The following is a 13,945-nucleotide window of genomic DNA, read 5'->3' as shown; positions in this document are numbered from 1 at the left end:
AAAAACAAACCAAATCTGAGAGCCTCCAACTAAAATGATGCTCTACAAATCTCCCGACATGTAGCTTAGCTCAGATCATCCATTGACTCAAGGGTCAATGTTAGTTGACACAGTTCAAGTGTACTATGCATCTATCTGTAAAAGAACTGCATTGTTATCAGCCTACAGGAAAAATAATTTTTACATTTAGAGGAGAATCAAGTAAAGTAACTCAACCCAAAGCATCTCTTGCTCTTTATATTTTTCGACTGCTGAAAAAAAATCCAACAATACTTAGTTAACTTTCCCTTTTGAACAAGCTGCTGCAGAATCTCAGAGCCAAACATATTTATGGAAGCAGGCAAACCTTGAATAATCCTTCTGTCTAAGACCTTGGAGAAAGGTTTTTTTTTTTTGTATTTGTCCTCTTTATTATTTGTTATGTATATGTATTTGAAAATAACCCCACGCCTTTATTCCCCTGATTAGGATAAACAAATAGCAACACATATGGCAGTAAGTAAAATCCATTGCATCCACAACACAAAACATTTTTATTCAACACAGAAACCATTTGTACAGGAAAACATCCACAGCCTCAGCTGAATAGGTAACACTGGCTCACCTCATGTGATGGCTGCTGGTGAAATTGAAGGGGAAAGCAGACAACTGCACTCAAATTCACTGGAGGAAACAGCTTTAACAAATTAAACACCAGCTGAATGTTTTTAAGCACCACGTCACAGCTCATGCATGAAATCAAAAATAGTATTTCTGACACAATAGTCTGAGCAACAAACACAACATACCCCAATCTGAAATGTTTGACAGGCACAGACACTGAGCTCAACTGCTGCTCTGGAAAGTTTAAGTTCAGAATTACAGGTAAATAACATTGGATTTCTAAAAAATGTATTCACCTTACATTAGGACCAATGGGATACAAGTCCATCAATATCACATTGTGCAGTTATTCCATGAATCGAGTGTATCAGTAATCTCAACCGGTCTTTCGCCAATAAGTGGTGGGTTAACATTTTACAGGAAACAGACAAAGCTGGGCTGTTCAAATATTTCCCCCCAAAGTATTCCAGTCGTACAAAAAATGTCATAAAGCTTCAGGGATACAGAGAAGGTATGGGCAACAATAAAACATTTGAACTGATCTGTGATGGTGAATGACATGTACACCCCACTGCATCAGAGAGACACAGGCACATTGACATCAGTATCAGCAGACAGCAATCACAGCTGTTTAAAGTTTGTAACATACCACCACACATGAGCACATGACTGCAGGGAACAGCAACACAAACGTTCCAGAAGTTATCTCTTTTTATTTTAAATCTTGTTTGAAATGAAAACATAATAACAATGAAAACTCTTCTTTGTGGCTTTGCTTAAACACTTCTTTTAGCAAAGTCAAATCAAACCTCCTGATATTGAGTCTAGGTCAAAAAGGATGCTCAGAGTTTTAAAAAAAAAACACTGCAGTAAACTGAAAACTTCTTAGAGGTAGGAAGTGGATATGGAATAAATTGTATCCTTCACATGTCATATAATCTTTGATGGTATATTAACCAATCATGAGGCCTGATGAGAAATCCTTATAGAATCACAACAAAAGTGTCTTAACACAGTAATAACAAACATAAACCCAGCAGTTGTATTGCACTCTTCCACTGCTCTGTGAGCAGCTATAGTTGGCTACTGGCCAATGATAATAGATACCAAGCCTCAAAGTCTCAGATGCACACCAAGCATTAGAGGTGCAACGGATCCCAGTTGATATGTGATCTGTTCTGAATGCATGTAATGCAAATAATTGAACTGCCTATTACTCCCTGTGCAGAGTCACAGTGAAAAGAAAGCTTTATGTAGTGCATGTAGATCCGTTATACAAATGTGAAGACAGTCCTGTGTCCTCTTAAATATTGTTGTGGTGAATTTCAACACAAAAAAGTTGGATTCATTTTGCCTTAAAATGCACAGTTACAGTCGTGTTTTAGTGAGAAGTAGAAAAGTGATATTAAAAATATCTTCTTGATAATCCAAAAAATGATCTGTGATCCGTTGCACCGCTACCCGTTGTATGTGTTTGATATTAGTCTGTAGCTAAACAAATGTACACTAATATAAACCTATGTCTGGAGTTGGAATTGGTTCAAGTGTGTTTAGTTTAAGTTGAAGGGGTTTGAATTGTTAGAAAGACTTCTGGTGGTTGTTTGTTTTTATCATTATCATAAATATTGTTGCTGTCTTTTTTGAGCTGTTGTAACACGTTCATTTCCTCTAATGGGGGATTAATAAAAAATGATAAAGTCAAAACACCTCATGTTACACAGAAATAAAGGCCACAAAGGGAAAGTTGCTGCTGCAACATTGTCCCAGTCCTTAACATCAACAGTGATTTCATGTTTAATAGTCCAGCTGCTGTTTCATGAGACTGGGGGATGCACTAGGTAGATCAGATTAATTGAAAAAGTGTTTGACAGCACTGACCATTGAAGTGTCCAGCATATTATGAACCTCATATATTCTTCACTACAAAGATGCTCATATGAGTGTGAAGATGTGTGACACCAACGCCTCACAATATGCGATGACAAAGGTGCAATAACAAAGAATTCATGAAAATATTTCAAATGCTCCATCATGAAAATACAATTATAAAACTATGGAGGAATCAATTGCTGATGTGTCTTTCATAATGACCCAGTGCTAACTGTTTACTGTCACAATGAGAGGATGCAGGTTTGTCAAAATGTATGGACCAATGTGAGCTTGTTTGAAAGCATAAATGATCGTGACCGTGTGAACTCGAATTTGACAGTTTACCTGCACCATGTTTCAATTCATGTATAATCACCCAGCTTTAAAGGGTCATGGAAATAATGATCGAAAAACATGTGTTAAAAAAGAATCCCCTCCTATCCCCCAGTCAATCAATAACAAACTTGGCCGGTATCCTGACACTGACTTATTTGAATTGAATGCGTGGGAACTGTTCAAAGTCTGGGACATATAGCTCGATCATTTTCCATTTACACAGCTAATTAAGATAACTTTAGTTTATATTCAGCCATGAAGTAAAAACAACCAATGTCATGAATGGCTAGAAGTTTCTAAGGAGTTGCATAACAGAAAAAACATGATTTCTAAGATCTCCTTAAAAGAATGCCTGTACCTTTTAGCTTTTGTAGTGTGAATGAGGGTGTTAGTCCGGTGTTCACTGCCTTTTCATAAATGGTGAAAATGGAATGATGGGAATGGAAACTATAATATTGTTTAGACCAATCAAAATTGGTTTCAGCAGCTTCTTGATTTTACCTAAACGCATCCATTTCGAGTTAAACTTTGAAGTCAGCATGTGCATAATAGACTAGGGGGGAGGGGGGTTGTGTTAAATTTGGAAAATAAATTCTCTGTAACTTCTAAGATTTATCATCAACTCCTTTAAAACTCCTTGACTTGCACATTTGTATTCCAAAAATGAAAATAGCAAAGTTGAACTATAGGTTATTTATTTAATTGTGTTTCCAAACATATTGTAATTGAAGGTAGCCAAAGGGTCCACTGATTTAATTGAACCCAGAAGATAATGTTAGTATTCAGTCAATCACAATGTATCTACAAGGGTTTATATTTACAATGTCCTCTTTTTTCTTACATGCATCATATTATGATGGGAATTTAAAACCAGTGTCATTGAACCCATGATACAAGATGAACACAGGCTTGTTCTCCAACATGAGTAGTATATTTATGGTGACAAGGAAGTACTACTTAATGACCTGATCTACTCAGATTTATCATGATTCTTTGTGAAGAGGGTTACTTACAATAAAATAGATGCCATGTTGGACATTTTAAGAGTATTCATTTTATAATTAGCTCTACCTTTGCCTGGGATTCCTTAGTTTTTTTCTTTCTTTTTTTATAAATATATTTTGGATGGAGACAAACTGATGCAGCACTGAAAGTGCCAGTGAGATGAAGAGAGCGAGAGAGAGAGAGAGGTGGAGGGGAAATGCCAGAGCGGGAAACAGGTGAGGAGATGTATGGTTTGTGAGGTCACTACCAGTCTGCATTATCCCAGGTTTCCTCTGCAGGTTTTGTGGGACTTTTCTTCGTCTTAGCATCTGCGTTATCCCAGTTGTTGTCCCAGGCCTCCCAGCTCTCCCCCGTGCTGTTTTTGTTGTTGGACGCTGCTTCAGAGCCCCAATTGTCCCAACTGTCAGAACTCTTCTTTGCAGAGTTATCTGCGATGGTCCAGCTGTCACTGCTGGGTGATTTCTTTGCCTTTAAGGAGGTGTTGCTGCCAAAGGTTTCCCAGAAGTCCTTTGCAACAGGCTGGCTAGAACTGCCCTGATATCCCTCAGAAGCATCCATGTTCTGATAGCTATCTCCAGCAGATCTGAGCACAGAAATATCCATAAGAAATCCTTGAACAGCTCATGTGTTATAAAATTAAATCAGATCAGACAAAAGATTTTAGTGGGAGATTTAAACGGCATTAAGTTGTTTTTATTACCCATCTTCCGCTTTTCCAGAGAAGAGATTTGTCAATTTTGCTCCAGCTCCCTGAACCTAAAGAGAAAACATTTTTAGATGACAAAATGATGAGTTGTCACTTACAGTGCTAAAGAATCATGCCCTTGTGAAAATAAAGAATCATACCTTTATAAGAAAACTAAATCTGACAGAAACATACAAATTAATAATCAAAATAACTTAATCAATCCACAAAACATCAGGCTGTAATATTAATTTTAGCAATAGAGGTTGTTATAAGAAAAATGCACTCAAATGACTATCTGCTGACACTAGACATCAGACAGGCTGACTACTGAGTACTCACCACCAGATTAAAAATGGCAGCAAGAAAAATAGAGATCACATTAAGTTAGTATTGTTCAAACATTCATTATCACAGCAAAACCAGCCTCCTTTGAGGTTACAATGTGGCCTGTAGACTAATAAGAGACCCAGGAATGATGTGGACATTTTTTGGCCCTTCCTGCCTCCAGAGGCTGGTTTTGCATGTGTACAGCGTGGCAGATGTCTGCCCATCCTACCTTGTTTGCCAGCCCAGACATGCTGATGGCCATTTCATCTAGCAATTTGCCATCTTTCACCTGGATGAGCCAAATCATTATTACAAACTTATAAAAAACAATGTCCTTACAAAAAACATTAAATGTGTGACAATTTGGTTTTGATTACGAGGAAAGCAATTTTGCATTTTGTCAAGGTTGTTGATTATCAACATGAGAAAACATGTAGTAACTGAGTCCAGCTAAAGATTATTCACCAAGAGGAAAACAGTTCAAAGTAAAGCAGTTAAACATTTTGCAAGAGAGTAAGAGATTGTTACAGAAGCACATACTATTAACACCTTAAATCACCAAATGCCAACTCTACATTAAAAGACTAAAACCTTTGTTCAGAAGCAGAGTCTCAGACACTGGGCTTTGCACGTCCGATCAGTCCAGCATACAGAGTTAACCACTACAGAGCAGGGTGACTACATCTTATTTTAACTCTTGTTTTATCTTCCTGTATTTTTATTATTGCACATCGTGTTTTTGTACAGTTACACAGGGGAACTTCAAAGTCACATCCAGGAGCTGTTTAACTGACAATAAGCATAAGAGGACTGTAGAAGGATTTATGAATAAATACTCAGAGATTAAATCTGCAAAGGCTGTGAGCAACTGACTGCTCATTGAAGCTTTCTAGGTCAGTACATATAATGTTTACAGAACTTTGCAATAAATCAAACTGGTTAGAAACCAATACGATGGTGTGTTATCTTTTTGCTTAGACCAGACAAGTTGACTAAGAATAAGAATTGAATATTGATGAATGGGAAAATACAACATCTAATAAAGATTTCCTAATGCATGTAGCCGTTTATGGCTGAGTTCTGAAGGTGATTTTAATGTAGGATTCAAATTGGGATTAGAAGTTTGACGCAAATCTAATCAATGATCTATACTCCATTAATCAGTTCAGCCTGATTTGGATAATCATCCCAGGACTTCAGGCAGTGGTGGAATTGATGTCAACTATGGGCCACACGAACCATTTAGTTCCTTGAAGAGAAGTCCTGTGACTTTTTAGACCTTTTGGTATAAATGGGGCTTAACATGTGAAAGACGGCCTCCAATTCTAGTTTAACTGCTGGTAACATGTTTCATAAATGAATCATGTAGTCGGTGAAACCTGAATGTTTTCAGCCGAGGTAGGATACCTTAACTGTTAAGATAATAAGATAAGTGTCCCAAGCCTTATCCAGTGACTTGACTGAAGTTAACACACCTGATCCCAAATAAACAGTCCACAGCTGTTAGCATCTGCAAATCCCACAGCTGACTCACTCACTGAGAGTTTAACAAAGCTTTGATTTCTGTTCCGCATGCTTGAAACACAGCGTTCGTCATTTAATGTAAGCTGGCATAATGTGGCATAAAGCAGATAAAGTGGCACAGACAAGCAGTGTAGAAAATAGCACATTCACATCTGAAGCTGTTATTTTGTCTCTAAAGCGCTCTATTCCACCACCAAATCGACAACTTCAAACATCAATGTTACCTTTTCTTGAGTGGGTTTGATAACATTCTCATTTAATGTCTGTCCTAACTCTGTGGCCTAGTTGGGAGTCAGAGGGGAGAATTCACTTGAATGAAACACAGTTTAACATTCACAGTAGAGCAAGACACTGAGCTGCTTGTTCTGCAGAGTAGCATGAGGTGGCTGATCATTCCCATTCACCATGACACAGAAAGAGCACTAGAGGGTGTAATGGTTCAACAAACTGGCATCATCAGGTTATGCAGTTGAAATATTTCATTATCGATTTAGGATGGTGCCGAACCATAACAACTCTAAAGCTCTGTTAACAGGCAATACAAAAACTGTCACGGATGAATGGAGAACCAATCATTCCCAAACCACAATACAGTAAGCAACAAACTGACATTCAAAAGTTAAGCAGAAACTCAAAGTGCACATACCAAAAAAAAAACACAAGTTGCTTTGTGTTAATGCATCCAAGCAGAAGCATGTGTATTCACAAATTTAGCCCTTTTAACTTTGCAGAAAAAAATAAAAACTGACAAGCTGAATAAAAATATAATGTGTTAAATAATAAAGAAATAAAAACATGATGCAGAAAAAGCGCCATGCACCTATTATCTGCTTTACCGGTTCTGGGGGTGCTTTATAGCCCCTTAACTACATCCACAGAAGGCAAAGAGATATTGAAGTAGTAACACAGTTATTACAGATTCAAGTTTACATTTCATTTTTAGAGATATCCAAAAGTACACACTCTGCATGATCACTTTCTTAACTTCCTTAATTAAGAGGTACTACTCAAAACTCCAAATAGAAAAGGAGAGGTTAGCACAAAGTCATCCTTATACACACATCATACTGCTTTATAAGCAGTGCTGGTAAAAAGGTTACCAACTACTATCTTACCTTTAAGGTTGCTTGGTTAGCCAGTTTACTTGTCTGAAGGATGGAAACAAGAGGAGATTAAAACATAAGAGTCATTATTTTATTCAGTAGTACTGGCTCAAGCACAGAACACACATAACACAGCATCTTTTGCTAGCATACACTTACATTATCTTTTGCAATAGAAGCAAACTTGCTAGCGCCAACAGTAAAACTGCTCCAACCCTGCCACAAAAGAAGAAAAAAAAACTGTCACAGGGGAGGACAGGTAGAAATTAAATTACAATTCAGGAATCAAAGTAACATAAAGTGACCTACTGAATAAATTGAAGACATGGCATTGTTCACAAAGTCATCTTCTTTCTTCTCTGGAGTCACTGTGTTGCCAAATCCAACATACCGATTCTCTTGATTCCCACTGTACCCCCCTCCACTGAAGATGATTTGAAAAATATTTTAATAAACAGCTATTTAAAAAAAATTAAAAAGATACAGCAGAAGAAGGGCCTACATGTTCTTTGAAAGGGTGCTGGGCTCTTACCTCTGATAGGAGTTAACATCATCACTCAGCCAGTCTTCGAAAGCTTTGTCTCCGGATTTTGCTGAGTTTTGTCCGGGTCCTCCAGAGCTTTAAAACATAAACATGAATTCACTGCTTAAATGTCTGTCCTGATATCTGATAATACATCAGCTGGAGTAAGTTAAATATCCTTCACTTTTACCGGTGAGAGGATGAAAGGCTGGTCTTAGGTTGAGGAGACGTCCAGTTTCTGGCAGGGGATGTTTCAATGGACCACTCCTTACCCTCTGCTAAAGTTGCCACCTGTCAGGTACATAAAAAAGATAAAAGTTGCAAAATAAGTTAGAAATCTCACAGAAGTATCAGACAATGCTGTACAAGTCCTTTTTGAAATATTGATGTGTTATGATTAGAAACTAAACTTTGGTTTTATAGTTTCAACATTAAAAATAGAGAATCTGCACATCACACCTGGTCTCTGAAGAGAGCAGCCGCTTTGCCGTTGTATTTATCCTGTAGGTTCAAGCTGGGATCGTAATCATCTTGGAGTTCAAGAAACTGTCGGAATTTTCCATTTCCTCCCGCTTTCATCTTCTCAAGCTCTATATCTTTCCACTTGTCCATGGAGACCGAGCGCACAAAACTAGAGGCAGATGCAGAGCACAGCATCAATAAATGTATGCATGCACTGAAGTTGACTTAACATCAGAAGATGTGTTTATATGAAAGCACTGTGAACTCATTCATCTTATTTTATCATGTTCTTACAAAAACAGTATAAACACACAAATAACACATACAGTATGCAGCCATCAATGTCATCCATTAAGAATACTTAAAAAAATGTAAGTGCAGAGTGAAAATGACCAGAAGGAACACCACATCTAACGACCAAACTCATCCAATCTGTGACTGTGGCCTTCCTTGCTGGGACCATGAGCCTGTCTTAGTCCGCGAAGGCAGCCAATAACAGTTCTGCTTTATTTGGCTTCTCTCTTCAGTTCATGATTTTTCGTGTATGTGTGTGGCTTCTTCTGGTCTTTTTTTACCTACCTGAGATGGACTCCCAGGCCCCTGTGCTTGCCAGAGCACTCCAGACAAATCCAGATCCCATAGGTGACACTGACCCATTGGGGATTAAAAGCTCCACACTCAAAACATAGCTGAAAAAAACACAAAAGTGCATTTCATTTATCAATCTGTAAAATTAACTTCAAGTATTTCATTTAATTAGTTAAAAATAATTGTATATTCATTTATATAATCGGCTTAATTTTAGGTTGGCAGCCATTATATCTGTCCTAAAGTTACTGCCAAAGAGTCAGGCCAACAAGATGTCCACTGGCAGGGAATTTCAAAGCTAAAATGACTCTCACCATAAGGGGAACACGGATAAAAGCAGATAATTCTTGTGAAAGTGGGAAGCTGCTAAATACAAAGTCCTCCAATCACCCGCTACTTATCATTTGAATTTTGAGGTACCAGTGAGGTGACACTATATCTATGAAAACAAAAAAAACTTAGCCTCATGGGATAGCTGCTATAGACTTACATTGTTCTCCTCTTGGGTTCTCACTTCCTTTAGAACTCGTCTGGTCCTTGGACTCGCCATGTTGACCCAAACTGAAAAATGATTGTAGAGAATCATCTTTAGTACAACATTAAGTTATCAAAGCAAGAACATATTAACAAAGACCTCTTCAGAAATGTTCTGGGGGGTGGGTTAACACTCTTTCATTACGTTTATGTTGCCAAGTTACATATTGATGGGAGGGTCTAAAGTCGAAGAAAATAAGATCAATATGCAAGCACTTTTCCAACGCTGAAAGCACCATCTCTAAGTGGACTATCTCTTCAAGAGTCCAACCTAAAATACATGTGAGATGTGTTCTTTTTCATATTAACAGGATTCAGTTTCAATTCATGAATTTGCTCCATTTTCTTCAAAAGCTGCAGTGTTGAGAAAAAACTCTTTGGATGATTTGTTAGAAGAAACTTGGACGTTCTACTCAGACAGCAGGCTCGTAAGTGATGAACTGTGTCTTGTCTTGCAATCGCATGAAAGCAGCAGGCTGCACCCAGTCACAAAAAACTGCTTTATAAACCCCCCTGAATGACACTGGATGTCAGCACAATGTTCATCACACTGCCAGTTACTGCTAACAAATCTTTCAAAAAAATATATTGTTATACAGCATGTATTAACCCTGTTTTATAGGTCACAAAAAATGGCTGTATAATTATAATTTCAAGGACTTGTCTTTAAAGCCCATGTGATGAGAGGTTGAGAAAAGGCTATGTGGGACTTCACACAGAAACATGTTGTAAAGTTTCATGTAGTTTCCTTGGTTCAAACGCTGCTTCGACTTTTCTCCTTTTCTTCTCACTGAGTCTGTATTTATCATGCAGGTATCAACTGGTGGCTACGGATGACAACAGACAGAAATGTATCATTAGTAACACAAAAGCCTGCTGTCGTCCGTAGCTGCAAACTTTAGACAAACAAACTCTGTACAGAACACTGTGCTCAGTCCAAAAACGTCTTTGTTATGTCTGAAGACACAGCATGTGCTGCAGCTGTATCTTCAGACATAACATGTGTTATGTGTCTTCATGTGTTACTTGTTCAACATTTTCAAAGCTTATATGATACACAGAATGTGTTTCTGCAAATCCACGCAAACTCTTTATTCACAGAAGATGTACTTCTCTTTTTTTTTGTAAAGTTACTGTCCCTGATGGGAGGGGGGGGGATAACTAATACTGCTATTGTAATGAAGCTGATTTTCAGATTACAGTAAATTGTACTCTGATTTTTAAAAGCACTTTCTAAATAACAAGGGAGTTCAGGTTTATGGAACTGCTTGTATTATTCTTATTGGGATTATAGAACTGTAGCAATGTGTAGCCTATAGTGAAGACAATTGAGGAGAAAAGCTGCGGAGGAGGAGAAAAGTAATATCATATGTCGTTTTTTTTTGTCTATCCATAAAAAACAATCCGATCCGTGACAACAATCTATGATCAGATCCGTGAGATTTGTGATCCAATGCACTATTACTTGCATGTTCGTCCTGTGGTACATTGGGGCTTTTCTATCACACACAAAAACACTGATGGGTTAAATAGAGTGATTTCCATAAACGCCAGTAAAACATATAATACAGATAATTAGAACTAATAATTTGGAACTATTTCATTTAAAAGAAGAAACTTGTATTGCTAAATCTGTTAATTAACTGATTTATTTGTACATATATTTGGCAAATATTTTGGTTATGGAGTTTAGCAGTTATAGAGGGCGGGATGCACAAGTGATAAAATGTGATCTCTTCTGTCTGTTGTGGAGTTGGACAGAGTTTTTTTTGATCGTGTTTAAAGTTATTTGTGTAGATATTATGTTTGGATACCGTCACGGAAACTTTAGACTCTCTCAACTGAAATAAACAGAAAATAAAGTCAACAGATCTGTGAGTATGAGTTGAGTCTGTGACATTTATTTAGAATAAGCAACCGATTGACTCCTACTATCTAAGTGACATTTAACAGTAACACATTTAAGAACATTGCCACTACACTGACTCTGGGATATCACTGATGTTCATGAACAGCATATCTCTGTTATTAGTGACAAACAGTGTGACAGCTGTCTTCTATGAATGATCCTCTGCAGGTTGAAGAGGCATCAGTTGATCTTGTGTATTATTTAGGAGCAGAAGATAATTCTTTGAGAATAATCATCCCCTTATCATTTTACCCAGACAGATGTAATGTGATGGAAAAAGATAATTCACTGATTTGTTTATTATTCCTTATATTATTAAGCCCATACACATCTGCGTAGAGTTTTGGTAAAACTTTTTAATGCTTACTGTGCAGGCGTCATGTTGCTGCCACCGGTGTTTTCCGGTGTTTTCTGAAGCAGCCCATAATGACAGTGAGCCCTCTCTGTGCAATGCAATTCTTCCTCTTTCCTTCAACTATTTTGCTCAAATTTTGTTTCCTCTCAGCTCAGCCTTTGGGGACACACACACACACACACACACACACACACACACACACACACACATATATACACATATACACATATACACACACACACACACACACACACACACACACACACACACTGAGGGGCAGGATTGACACAGTCAGAGAGACATCCTTCTAATGCTTGTATATTGATTTTAAATAAAAGCACATGCTTCTTAAATCTCAAAAACAGAAAAAAGAGGCCAGCTTTCATCACGTGACTAGTCTGCTGTAGGGCTGCTCAATTATGGCAAAAATCCATATCACGACTATTTTGATGGACATTGAGATCACGATTATTAAACATGATCACTCACTGATTTCACAACATCTGCATCACATGCATTGATCAAACTCTTAACACTTTAACACTCTGAAAACTTTAATAAACAAGCAGTCAGTAATACATAATAATAAAGAAATATAAATAAACACACTATGTTTTTCTGGTAGTAATGATGTCCATATGACACCTATGATCATCAGTGCAACATTGCAGCACAGTCATTGTTAAATGTAGATTATCTTATTTTCCTGAATGTGGGAAGCTAAAATTATAATTGAAATTGAAACTCGATTAATAGCCCAGCCCTATTCTGCTGTTTGGCCGTAAAAGCCATCGCCTATGGAATGCCATGCATTAAAAAAGGCGGACTGTTAATGTAAATATTGATAGGAGTACAAAAGGGACAAACGATACTCTACAGATGACTCTACCTTTGTTAAAAGAAGTGAAATATTGGATGGATGGCTACCTTGGTCTAAGATTCACTTTCACTTAAATTGGCAGTGATTTACTGTTTTCAGCTACTTAAGAAGTATTGGTCTTCATTTTGATTTTTAGGTGATTGAAACAATAAAAAAGGTAGTATACTTTTAAATTGTATAGGATGACCTTAAAATATCTCAAAAAATGTGTGAAAAGAGTGAAAAGAAAAATCACATCACCATTTTGCATGTTCAAATAACTAACTTTGTTTGACCCACATCAAATTATATCGTATTTAAATAATCCAATGCTTGCTCATTTTTTATGATAAATTTCTATCATATCAATTCAAGTGTTACTTTTATTAACATCATTATCCAAACATCACTGGATCAGTACAATATACAGTACAACCTCTGTATCAAGGTGGAGTCTCAGACAGGTGTGATGTTTTCACAGGGAGGCCTTCTTTACAAATCCAGAGACATTTAGGTTACACAGAGATATGTCAGCAAAGAGGAGTCTCTGTTCACTGCCAAGATTCAATCTTTACACCAGGAATGTTCTCTGTTGTTTTCATACAGAGCAAGGCTGCTTCCTGGTTACATTTATAATATATTCTTCAGTGTATCAAAATTGATTAAAAAACAAGGCCTATACGTTTGTAATAATTAGTTCAACATGTCTAAAAATGTCTGTCCTGTCATGATGACCTGTGTCTCCAGACGAAACTCAATTACTCATGTTAAGTAATTCAGGTTACCACACAAAACTGCAGTCGTGTCAAGCCCAGCTACAGATGTCAAACACGGGATTACAACTTCATTTAACACTAAATGTAAAACACATTAAGGTGACATTGCGGTGTGATTCTTCAGAAAATTGTTTAAACCTTATTTCATACGACAACTCACAAAACTATTATTTTTTTAAAGGACATTATTTAGCATCTATCGTTTAATGACTATGCTAATGCTAGCTGTGGACCTAGCCGGCTGACTCGTTACCTGTCTGTGATTGAAGGGAATGAAACGCTGGTTTCAGAGGGTCTGCTGGCTCCGCCGGTAAACTCTACGAAGGTTTCTTTGCTGTGGCAGAGGCTTGAACATTTACGTTCACAGACTTTGTAACGCCGACAAATGTGTATTAAAACGACGGACTGTTGATGTCACACACCGGTAGCCATGTTCCTGTTTGCATACGTTGGCAGTGCAAAGCATCATGGGAGCTTGTTGGAG

At 37.4% G+C, this 13,945-nt stretch overlaps 1 protein-coding gene across 8 annotated transcripts; it reads right to left on the bottom strand.

Moving 5' to 3' along the window:
- Nucleotides 1–500: 500 nt before the first annotated feature.
- Nucleotides 501–13,932, bottom strand: arfgap1 (ADP-ribosylation factor GTPase activating protein 1). 8 transcript variants are annotated; one of them, XM_061042777.1, is made up of 14 exons: nucleotides 13,715–13,932; nucleotides 9,519–9,589; nucleotides 9,020–9,129; nucleotides 8,438–8,609; nucleotides 8,169–8,269; nucleotides 7,988–8,074; nucleotides 7,765–7,879; nucleotides 7,615–7,671; nucleotides 7,468–7,500; nucleotides 7,189–7,218; nucleotides 6,577–6,633; nucleotides 5,058–5,117; nucleotides 4,514–4,569; nucleotides 501–4,396 (listed from the first exon to the last, which is right to left on the bottom strand). In XM_061042777.1, exons 2-14 carry the CDS (start codon nucleotides 9,576–9,578, stop codon nucleotides 4,057–4,059), a joined length of 1,278 nt encoding a protein of 425 aa, XP_060898760.1. In that variant the 5' UTR covers nucleotides 9,579–9,589; nucleotides 13,715–13,932; the 3' UTR covers nucleotides 501–4,056. The 8 variants fall into 8 exon arrangements, with proteins under 8 accessions (XP_060898760.1, XP_060898761.1, XP_060898763.1 ...); XM_061042778.1 differs by lacking the exon at nucleotides 13,715–13,932 and adding an exon at nucleotides 11,839–12,667; XM_061042780.1 differs by lacking the exon at nucleotides 5,058–5,117 and having other exon boundaries at nucleotides 4,514–4,563.
- Nucleotides 13,933–13,945: the final 13 nt, after the last annotated feature.

This window comes from Labrus mixtus, chromosome 7 (assembly GCF_963584025.1).
Source record: "Labrus mixtus chromosome 7, fLabMix1.1, whole genome shotgun sequence".
Taxonomy (NCBI): Eukaryota; Metazoa; Chordata; class Actinopteri; order Labriformes; family Labridae; genus Labrus; species Labrus mixtus.
This window is presented reverse-complemented; position numbering and strand designations above follow the sequence as displayed.